Source organism: Ricinus communis, chromosome 5, assembly GCF_019578655.1.
Source record: "Ricinus communis isolate WT05 ecotype wild-type chromosome 5, ASM1957865v1, whole genome shotgun sequence".
In the NCBI taxonomy this organism is placed as follows: Eukaryota; Viridiplantae; Streptophyta; class Magnoliopsida; order Malpighiales; family Euphorbiaceae; genus Ricinus; species Ricinus communis.
This window is the reverse complement of record NC_063260.1, coordinates 7,371,200-7,383,449: the sequence shown is the minus strand read 5'-3', so window position 1 is coordinate 7,383,449 and position 12,250 is coordinate 7,371,200. Positions and strand designations below refer to the sequence as shown.

The window sequence follows — 12,250 nt, the reverse complement described above, 5'->3', positions numbered from 1 at the left end:
GAGCCATGCTCAACCAGGGCAAACCCATGAAAATCTTATTACATGTCCATGATCATTACCGGTGCGCACGCGGTCCTGATGTAACCCATCAGGCGGCATGTTCTACAAGCCACGTTTCCCAAGACACAATCATCACATATAATAAATATCATTATCTGATGAACTCAACCAACACATATCGAAATAAAGATTAAAGATTTAAGGTAAAACAACGTGCAATTTGTGAGAGAAAAAAATAATAACGTTTATCTTATTATAACATACTAATAATAATATTTATATTATTTCAAATATTAATAATCAAGTGAAATCATTTATTTTGCGATACTAATAATCATATTAAGCACAAATTCTAAATAGCATATTAAAATCAGACTAGCAATAGCGCAAAGATTAAATGACTTTAACTCACAGGATTGGGCGACCTCCTAGCTCTGCTCCGGTGCCTCGGTTGGAGTTAGCCGAACAGACAGATCACCTAATCACGGAAAATAATTTATCAAAACGCTGAAACAATCGATCATTAATCCTAGGTCTAGACTCACCTCTAAGAATCTCGACTCGGGAAAATTCTACCAAAATCCGTGAACCTCCCTACAACACGAACATTACCCCCCGTAAAAACGGGTCTAGGACTGCCGGAAAAACACTCCAAATATCCAACAATTTAAACAACGGAGTCGGGTCTCCAAACTTCACTATTTCCGACTCGCCACACAAAGACAAAATACTATGGCAGCCAACTGACAGACAAATATTTTTGACTCACAAAAATCATCAAATACTCAATATAATCCAATAGACACAAATTTAAAATCAAGGATTTCTAAGATCAACGGCCAGAGAAAATTACCGAGACGCTCGGTCGACTCGCCTCCGGTCGCCGGAGTCCGATCAACGATCTGGACACACCATCGGACTCACAACGACGCGCTGATGACGATCCCCGCTTCCGATTTTTCGATCTGACACCCGATCATCCGGAGAAATTTGCGGACGATCTCGACCGTCGATTTGCAAACGAAGCCCGATCGCCACGAAACCAGTGCCATCGCGAAGCTTGAGCTGAGGAGAGTCGGGATACATCCTCCAATCATCCATCCTCCGCCGGAGCTCGTCGGAAAAGCCCAAAAACACGGCTGCCACCACTTCGCGAACTCTCCTCCGGCCACTAAACCGACGCCGCCGCCAAAGGAAGCTCTCCAAGGGGAGCTGATCGCCACCGGATCGGCCGGAAGGCCGTCGAAGCCGAACGACGCCGCCGCCACACGTCCGCGCGATTCCGCCGCCCGACGCCGCCACCGCCACCATCGTGCTCGCTGCGGCGCTTCCTTCCGACGTCCAACACCGCCTCGGCGGCCTCCCACCATGGCTCTCTCTCTCCCTTTCTTCTTCCTTCTTTCTTTTCTCTCTCCCCGATTTCCATTCCTTTCAATATCGACATTTGACCCTGAACTTTTTCTTATTACAATTTGGTCCCTCAACTTCCTTAATTACTTACAATTTCATGCATCAAAATTCCAATTTAACCCCCAAACTTTCCTTTAGCCTTTCAATTAAGCCCTTAACTATTTAATTTGGGCCAAAACCGAATTATTGAAAATACACAATTATAAAAATACCCCTGACCGACATATTTATTTACAAAAATACCAAGCTCACAAATTTCCATTAAAACTCCATAAAAATAACATTATACTTTCAATCCTTATTCCAAAATAAATTTCCAATTTAGTCCTAACACACAATTAAATTAAATAATCAATTTCCAACTTAAAATTTAATACTACTAATCAATTATAATACCAATTTTTCCAAAATTCTTTTATAAAAACATCCTTTATAATTTCTTCCAAAATTTTTCAATATATAATTTTACTTATATAAATATGCATTTGGAAAAATTTTGAATAACCAAAATATAATCATTTCTCAAATAGTTTACTTGAATAAAAATAAAGCTAAAATTAACTTAAATAAAAACTCACTATTAAATATATAAAAAAAAATTCCGGGTGTTACAGGTTTAACCTATATAAAATAGTAAACGAACAATTAATAAAAAAAAAGATAAAATAACTTTTTTATTTTGAAATTATATAAATATATAAATCATAGCATTTGTTGTTGTGTTTTTATTTTTTTATTTCATATTGTCCTTCTATTTTTAATATTATATTTTTATTTTATTTTATGTAGCAATCAACCAAAAAAATAAAAAGCAACTAAAAAACAATATTCTGGAATTTAATCAAATTGATGAAAAAATAATGTACAAATTAAAAATCAATCATAATTACCTTTAGCTTTAATGATTGAATGTAGTTGTCTCTCAGTATAGCTTCAGTTTTTCTGAAAGCTGGGTGAATGTTGATTTTGTACTATTTATATTTGAACAACTCCTCTTGTATTAAAGCATTTAAGTACTTAAGTAATGTCATAATAGGTAGCTTTCTAGTTGCTTGTTAACTTTTGAGTGATTCAATATTTGATGTCATACTTGCGTATCTATTATTGATAGAGAATACTCTAGACTATCTATTGTAGCCGATATTGTTCAAATAAGATTTAAGCTGTTAATCAACTTTATCTAACTCATTCAGGTGATATTTAAATTTTTCTTCAATATATGCTTTTGTTGTTTCAAGAAATGGCTCTTTAATCCTTCTTGGATTTTTTTTTTTTTTTTTACTTTGCCTTTAGGTTGTTCAATAAATGGTAGATGCAAAATCCATGACTAACTTTAGAGTATATCTTTTTTATCGTTATTTCTATGCTTTCATGTCTGTTAGAAATTATACACATACTTTCTCCATAGCCGAATATATTTCTTATTCTTATAAAGAACCATTCCTATGATGCATTATTCTCAGAGTCAACTATGCAAAAATACGAGAGAAAAGATCTTACCAACACCATCTTGTATTATTACCAAAAGAAGTGTTTCTCCATATTTTGCTTTCAAAAGAATCTCATCAACTACCATAATAGGTCTGCAGTGTATTTAGCCTTTTATCAAAGCATCAAGAGCAACAAATGCATATAGAAAAGTACTATCGTCTTTTATTTTTAGCTCAACAACTGATCTAGGGTTTTTTCTTCATTAATATATATAAAAAACTCGAAACTATTGAATAAGAATCTAATTTACCTTTTATTTCCTCCATAGCTTTCTCCTTCGCTCTTCATGCTTGTACATAATTCAAAGTGACACTATGCTCTTCTTTCATATCTCTAACAATGTCTGATGGAGTGTATATGGTTTTTATACAGAGATATTTTATCTTGATATAATTTGTGATAACACTTGAAGTTGCTTGAGGGTTGTTGCTCATCGTAATTTCTAGAGGACAACTATGACTTTTATTGAATTTTCTAATTACAAATATGTTTGTCCTACTATTTCTTAATACTCTCAAGTACCAGCTGCAATCTTGATCAACACATTTTGCAACATACTCCAATTGATATGATTTCTTTATCTTGAATTGAAAATAATTGTTTAGAGTATAGAGACTCAATACCTTTTTGAAAGTTTCCTTACTTTTGTAGATATGTCCTTCTTTGGTTTATATATACATTGTGTTGCATATTGTAGAAAATTCTGTAGTTTCAGATTCTTGTTCTTCTTCTTCTTCAGTTTTATTACTTTGTTGAATTATGCTTTTACATACAAGATTCACAAAATCAACAAAATCTTTAATTACATTTTCTTCATACACAACTATTGAATTTTGTTCACTTATAGGGATTGAAATTTTTATAGTTACTTCAGTTCTTGTAATTTCTCTATTTGACTTTGAATATGATCCAAACTATGTATCTTACAATATTTTATCTAAAATAGTAATGCAAAGAGGATACTTTGTGAAATCTATTTTTGTCTTCTTTAACTCCAAATAAAATTGTAGATTTGCATCATCTTCTATATTTAATAGCAGATAACCATTTTTAACTTGATATTGAATTTACAACATCTTATCTTCTCTTATAATTTTGAGTTGATTTGATATCATATCTAGTAAATTTTCAAAACTGTAATCCCTTTGTATAAGAATACCGTTGACTTCAAAGTCCATAAAATTCATACTTTGATTCCATCTTCATTGTGTTGAATGAACATTGGTATTGTCTCCATATTTCCTGAAAAAAGTAAAATTCAATTTACAATTTAATTCAATATACATTTTTCATTGTTATGTTGCTTTTTGGTTTACTTTTGGTTTTTTTAATATTAGATCAATATTTTTTATAGTTTTGTTGTTTATCTTGTTTTTCAAATTTGATTTTTTAAAATCAACTTTATAGTCCTCGTAATAATGGTTATTTCATTAATTCCAGCTTTAAATCAATTAAAATATAAGAATAATTTATTTACAAAAGACATATATATATATTATATTTGTCATGTTAGTATTTTTTTTTTCAATACTTAGACTATTGTTTTAACAAGTAAATATTTTTTTTTTATTTTCTCTCATGTTATCATATGTTTTTGTAGTATGTTGTTCTTTGGTTTACTTTTGGTTTTATGGTTTACTTTTGGTTTTTTTGTATGACGGATCAACAAAATTTCTAGGTTTGTTCTTTACCTTTTTTTCAGATTTGATCTTCTTAAATCAACTTGGATCCAGTAATTAGCTTCCAAACTCCTATAAATATGTCAATTTCATTGATATTAGTATGAAAGCGGTCAAAACAAATAAAAATTTCAAGAGAGATAAAGCAACATTATGAGATTTATAATTTTATTTTTGCTAAAATTTATATTTTTTTTGGTTTTTTTGAATATAGTTGCCGATTTTGGATTCACGATCATGTTCTAAATTAATGTTGCATCGATCAATTTATTTTTTATTTATTTTTATTGGATCTTTATTGATTTCTTCTTTGTATTGAAAATTTTGTTACAGAAGAGAAAGTTGATATTTCTGAAATTTCTTTTATGAATGTCGATATTTTTGAATTAAACTTTAAGACACTATATAATTGATATTAAGTGTACTATTTCTATTATTTGTGAGATTTTCTCTGAATTCTAATATGAGAAATAGTTGCGTTTATTTACTAGCCTAAGGCCCAAATACAATACTTTTAGACCATTCCCTCAATAGATAGACCAGTTCGGCTCACAATATTGTTATATTTCAATATGGTCTCAACTCATTTTTCTTAAAAGAAAAAAACTCGTTATATAATTTTATTGGTAAAAGATACAAATAAGTATGAATATTTGGTCAAAGTATACTTAAGCATTTAAACATTAAAAGTACATCTCTAAAGTTTAAAATACAAAATAATTATATCCTTAGATATAAGTTTACTTTTAACTAATAATAATATTGTTGATTTTCCATTAATCAAAGTAAATAAAAAATTATCATTTTATAATTTAATCTACTAAAAGACAGAGCTAATACTTTTTTTCATACAAATACGTGAGTCGGAATGAATTGAATTTTTTTAAAAAAATTTAAAACTAATAGTCTCATACACATTACATTGTGAAATAAATAATATTAACTTCAATAAGATGATTATTATGATTTTTAAACTTTAAGAGTATAATTTAGCTACTGTAAAATTTAATTGCATTTCAGCCGAGAATTTAGAGACTTATACCTTTTGCCAAATTCATTTGTGTCAATGGACAAAGCAGCCAAATTTTGTAAATGAATAATAGACTCTATAAAGGTCCTAAACCTATATCTTAACACGTGTTTTTCTTTTGATTTTTAGTTTTATTTTCAACCATATTCTGTTTTATAACAACTAAAGTGCCGTTAAAAATGAAAAATATAAGACTAGTATTATTGTATTCTTAGGTTTCCTTTTCTATTTATTAGCCTTAAATAACATCCATTTTCTTATTTTCAACATAAGAAACTGATGAATGATGAATAAAAATATTGAAATCGAAAACGAAATCAAAAGCTCATTAGTCCTTACGACTAAAAAAACTAACCAGATCAGTCTTTTATCTACGTTATATTCCTAAATTTATCAATAGAAATAAAGTACTAACATTAAAAGATGCTCAAACCCAAAAAGAAGACATGACCCAAGGTCCAGCAAAGAAAACATCCATAACGGGCATATAGCTTTCTGAAATAGTCAAAAAAGGCAAACCACCCCTTGAGAAATCAGCCTATAGGCAACAGTCATCTTCAACCTTTGCATCACCGGAAACCAGAGGGTAACAGTCCAGACAGCAGCCACAGTCGAGCACGAGGGATTAATAGCTAGGCCAGCCCACATTTAAAAGAATTTACCGTTGAGCTTCAATTAGACCTCGCCACCAAAGTAAGTAAAAGTCTGTTAAGGCTCAATATCGAGGAGGTATACATTCTCCATCGAAGAACAAGGTCCAGCCATATCCCACAACACACACGCAAAGCTAAAGTTCCGCGGCAACTCAAGCTGGGATTTGAAGCCAAGACTATTTTTCTATACTCAAGAAATCCCTTGCGCTTAGAACTAGAACTAAAACGTGAGGTATGGTAATGGCGCATTCAATAAGAAAAATAGAGGAACGATATTTGCCCTTTATTATTTCTACCATAAAAAGGCGAAAATGAGCTAGACCTTTTCCTTTCTCCCCATCAACACTTCCAACGCTAGCTCCCATCACTCCCTCCTACCAGTCACCGTAAAAGAATGGCGCTCCATAGAACTCAGACTGGCGAGTAAAAATTACCAAATAAACATAAAAACAGTAAACTAAGGAACAAAGTTGGGTCAGCTTCCGATGGAAGAGGCCACCTGAAACTGCCTCTGACAAGACACCTAAGCTAAGAGTACTGTTAATGACTTGCTTCTAGAAAAAGAAATTCTAGAGAGACAAGTCAAATTTGTCTCTTGATTCGACTAATTTTAAGATTTTATGTGGAGTAAAAAGCCACCCTCAAAATCATGGAATCTAATCCATTATTGCAATGTTCCCCACATTAGATAGCTTTTGGCCACAAAAAGAAGCCATATATTATGCCTTAGTTATCAGCCTAGTTACATCTAGTCACCATTATCCTACTTCTCCTGTTCTTTGTTTATTTTTCATCCTTAAAGCTGATTGTAGTTAACAACGAAACATTAGTTAGGTAATAATTAGCAGCATTGGTAACATAAATCCTCATAAAAGATATAAATTATATCCTAATAAAATGATGGTAGAAGTGTGACTCAACTCTTCATGGGCATGCATACTTCACCCATGAAATTTTTATTTGATAGGTCACTTATTTATAGTCTTCCCAAACTTATACTGTGTATACATTATGAAGTTGAAGATGGTATGCATAAACCATTTTTTATGTTTAATTATAAATTTTAGCTTAACGATATTAAAGTGATGTATAGCACTATAGTAATTGTATATTATCAACCTTCAGTTAAAGCTCGATTATCAAATATTAGCGATTTTATATTGCAAAACCAACATTGGATCCCACTGAAGTTCTTACAAATATGAGTTCAACAAAATACTTTTGTCTTCTTTGTTTTTCTATTTAGATAAGAAGAAAGATATTTGAACTTCTTCTCTAGAAAAAGGAAATTCCTATCATGAATTATACTTTGAAAGATTTACCCATGATAATTGGGAGTAGGACTATAAATGAGCTACTTAGAATTTATTTATTAAATTTATTAAATGAGATGAATTAAAATTATTAAAGATTTCGCTTATTAGACTTGCAATTGTTTATTTATAAATTCAAAAGCTAACTCATAATTAAAATATTAATAGTTTAATATTTAAATATAAAATTTATGGGATTTTACTTATAATAGTTATAGATAAATTTGTTTAAGTTTTATTAAATATATAATAATTTTTATAAAAAAAATATGTTAATTTTTAATAGATTGACCAATAGTTTTCAATTTTCAATTTATATTTATTAAACTCGTTTAACTTCATAAGCTATGAAAAGATTTGTTTATTTCAATAATCAACAAGTCAAATCCAAATTGATTTGGCCTGGCATGATCGAATCCATAGACTTGGATTATACATATTAAAAATATTTAATATTAATTAGATAATTAACTTATCATAATTATTTAATAAAAAGAATATAAAATGCACATCTAATTTCACATATAATTAGAAAAATTTAAAAAGGTACAAAATGAATAAAAATAATTATATAATTATCGGCTTGACATATAATTAAAAAAATAAACCACCTGATATGGTGGCTTGATGGTTAGAATGCTTTGCATACGCACTGCAATGTTAAATCCTCAGTGTTTAATCAATGCCTACAGTCATGCATGGTGCAACATGGGCAAAAATGACCCTATTTTGTGGCTTTAATGAGACCTTTAGAAAACTTAAGAAGTGGATTCCAACTAAAATTTATATAAGAGTGAACAAATACTTGGAGCGTAGGTATCTATTTTCCCATAAGGAGAATTTCTTCTCCTGTGATCATAACCTGAGTAGGTGCCTGATTAAGTTATCACACGTTCAAGATGCTAACAAGAAAGTAACACAAATTCTTGGTGGAGAACCATTATTGCATAAATGCTATTCCCATTTCCCATAACAGCTTATACTTTCACCTGAAAAGGATTCAGATATTCTGAAAATTCTATTGCCACACGACTCCACATTTCTACACTATTTCTCCAAGTAATCAAGACCCACCCATCAAAGCAGCTTGCATCGTTGGCACAGGTCAGTCCAATCAAAGGAAAACTCACAGATGGTAATAGTTGGTTGTTTCAAACAAGGCAGATTCTTGGTCAGTCTCTCTGTTCGGAAAAGAACATGTATATTATATTCAGACAAGCACTTAATGCTCATGCTTAATTTCTAATCCATTTCTATGGCATAAAAATAAAAGACAGCAGATATTCCTAGCAATTATGGACTAGAAGGGTTGCAAAATTCATTAATCATTCATGGGAAGTGCAAGTTATGGAATATTGAATTCTCAAAAGAAAAATACTTTACCTCCTGAAATAAATTAAGCATGAGAATATAATAAAGCCGCATGTTGAGCAATTCGACAGTAATATATACAATAAAACATGAATCTCTCTTGGTCAGAAAATTAAATAAAATTATCGTAATCTTCCATCTCTGCTAATTAATGATGCAGAAATGACTAGGAGAGAATGTACTTTCTTGCTCCTTTACCTCTCTAAATTAATAAAATAAAAAAGATTAACTTTGTTTCTAAATTAAGAATTGTCCAAGTCAGTTACTGCGTGAGCTTTAAGAGCATCTAACATCAGCTTCAGAAATTTAGGTACTAAAGATTGGTGAAGAGGGAAGATGAAGAAAAGAATTCTTCTCCAAAGTTGCAAACACAACTCTTTCTTCTTTTCTTTTTCTTTTTTTAGGGTATTTTATAGCCTCCACAAAAAAGCTAGCGTACGCAGTCCAAAAGAAGAATCCTAACACCATTCCCACGCAACCAATTTGCCCCTTGCATTACCCATATTTTCTCTAGAATACCTCAAATCAAATATTCTTTCTCCAATTTGTAATGAGATTTAGTATGCCATTCGCCATTGAAATCTTTCATACTGTTCAGTCTGTCCAGAAAAAAATGTAGAATATAGTTAAGCTCTTATTCAGTCAAGTTAGCTTGTGCATGAGGCTACTCAAACATTTGCTGTAAAATAATTTATATTTTGCATTTTTTGTTTTGATAAAAAATATTAACTATTCAACCAGTTCTAAAATAAAGATAATAAATGATGATAGGTGGTGATCAACCAAACATAAATAAGAGAGGATTTGATTCCAAAAATGGTAATCCACTAGTACTGCTATATCTGATAGTGTCATCAGGATTCATAGCCTATTTCTTCTCCAATATTCTGATTACTTCAAATTACATCTCCAAGAACCCAAAAATAGAAGTCTTATAAGAATTATCAGGTTTGGTTTGCCATTTTAATGCATGGTAATAGCTATTTGGTTTCGTACAATCAAGATAAAGATTAAGAGAAACACATTATTATTTTTTCTTAATTAAATTAAGCCCTTTTTGTAAAAAACACAAAGAAACAAAATGGGAAAAGCAAAAGAAGCAAAGGCATAACTGTGAGTCAACAAAATGCTATATGCTCTAAATAAGAATAAAAGATTGAGAGAGGAGCCATTAGTAAAGCAAAACATATGCAAATCTTGAAATTTGCTCACATCTTCCCAGAACTTTTCTCTCCACTGTCTCACCTCTTCTTTGCTTTTCTTTTCTTTTTTCTTCCCTTCTGCTATACTTTTCCTTAATCTCTAAGTCTTCTCTATTTTTCTCTTTCTTTCTTTTCCTCTTCTTGTGCTCTTTAATTATCGCTATCATACAGTCATCAGAAGATCTTCTCTCTTTCTTTCCTCTTCAATGGCAGATAACACAACCTACTACACCAAACACCAACAGCAGAACCAAGCAAATAACAATAATAATCCAAGTAAGTTCTACTCTCATTTTCTCTACAAAGCTCTTATAGTTACCATCTTTTTAGTTATACTCCCTCTCTTTCCTTCACAAGCTCCTGAGTTCATCAACCAAACACTAAACACTAGAGGCTGGGAATTTCTTCACCTTATTTTTGTTGGAATAGCTGTTTCTTACGGTCTTTTTAGCCGCAGAAATGATGAAACGGAAAAGGATAATAGCAGCAATTCTAAATTTGATAATGCTCAATCATATGTCTCTAGATTCCTTCAAGTTTCATCGGTTTTCGATGATGATGCTGATAGCCCTTCCAAGTCTGATGTGAGCAACAGTACTAGTGTTCAGACATGGAATAATCAGTACTACAGGAATGAGCCTGTGGTTGTTGTAGCTGAAGAACAACATCCTGCTTTTGACCAAGAACAGAGAAGTACTGGCTCAAGAATCGGCGAGAAACCACTCTTGTTGCCTATTAGGAGCTTAAAATCGCGTGTTTTGGACGCGGATGGTAACGAAATTAGTAAAGAATCAATTTCTAGTGTTTCTGCTTCTATTAGTAGGACTAATTCTAACTTAGGTTCTAAAAGATTCTCAAGTAAAAGCAGAAATGGTGAATTTGGTGGGTTACAACATCAAGATTTGGAAGATAAGATTAAGGATAATGTAGTGCTTCCTTCTCCAATTCCGTGGAGATCAAGATCTGGCAGAATGGAAATGAAGGAAGCTAAAGAAGAAACTGATAGTCCTCCTTTGTACACTCTGCCTCCTTCCATGGAAGAATCTGAATTCAACAGGTTTTTCAGAAGCCAAGTGTCTCGATCACCACGATCCAATTCAACAGCTTCTTCTCCGAAACTGTCCCCTTCACCTTCCATGTCTTCGCCGAAGAAGTTATCGCCTCCACCTTCTTTCTCTGCAGAGACACAAGCCAAAAGTGCAGAGGATTTTGTCAGGAGGAAAAGCTTTCACAGGTCTCCGCCTCCCCCTCCACCTCCTCCACCACCTTTTCCCCAACTGATTCGAAAGTCAAGGTCAATGAAACCGGGTTCTAGTGAAATTGGTAATAGAGATTCTGTTGGAAGAGATTTCAAACGGAGTTTCACAAGTGAGCCTAAAGAAATGAATTGGGTTGGTAATTCATCAATGAAAAAATCAATTAGGACAACTAGAAGCAATGATTCTTTTGCTATGGCAAGCAAGGAGAAAGAATTTGATGATGTAATCAACAGCAAGACAGAGAAGAAATTTGATCAAGCAGCATTCAAGACGAATCGCGACAGAGTAACTTTTATGCCACAGCCAACTTACATGGAGTATCCGAAGGAAGAGAAAGAAGAATTTGTTGAGAAATTAGTCTTGGAATCTGACGAGGACTTGGAGGAGACTGAGGATGATCTCGATGGTGCTGCTGATGATAATGATAATGATAATGATGACATTGCAGGAAATTCTTTTGTTGCGAGCACTTCAGCGAGCACAAATAATGAAGAACCCAATTCTGGCAATGTAAGTGATGGAGGACCCGACGTGGATAAGAAAGCTGATGAGTTCATAGCCAAATTCAGAGAGCAGATCAGGCTTCAAAGAATAGAATCTATCAAGAAATCAAGTGGACAGATACATAGAAAGGCTTCAAGGTAAATTTTAAAAGATATATCATTTTAGAAATTAAACAGGATGAACTTTGGATCGGTAATCAAACTTTTGTTTCCTTCAATATGCCTATAGTGTTACTTGTTATCAAGAATTTTTAGCACATAATCTCATGGTATACAAGAATGAATTGCTTGGTTTAGTTTTATGCGAACAGCAACCTAATTGACGAAATGTTTTCTTAA

At 32.2% G+C, this 12,250-nt stretch overlaps 1 protein-coding gene across 1 annotated transcript; it reads left to right on the top strand.

Annotated features, from left to right (window-relative positions):
- The first annotated feature begins 10,116 nt into the window (after positions 1–10,116).
- LOC8286613 lies at positions 10,117–12,250 on the top strand. Its single transcript, XM_002531419.4, has one exon. It carries the CDS (start codon positions 10,356–10,358, stop codon positions 12,051–12,053), a length of 1,698 nt encoding a protein of 565 aa, XP_002531465.2. The 5' UTR covers positions 10,117–10,355; the 3' UTR covers positions 12,054–12,250.

What these genes read in the sequence shown, in the direction of transcription:
- LOC8286613 (XM_002531419.4), top strand. Translation starts at nt 10,356, where the DNA reads ATGGCAGATAACACAACCTACTACACCAAACACCAACAGCAGAACCAA.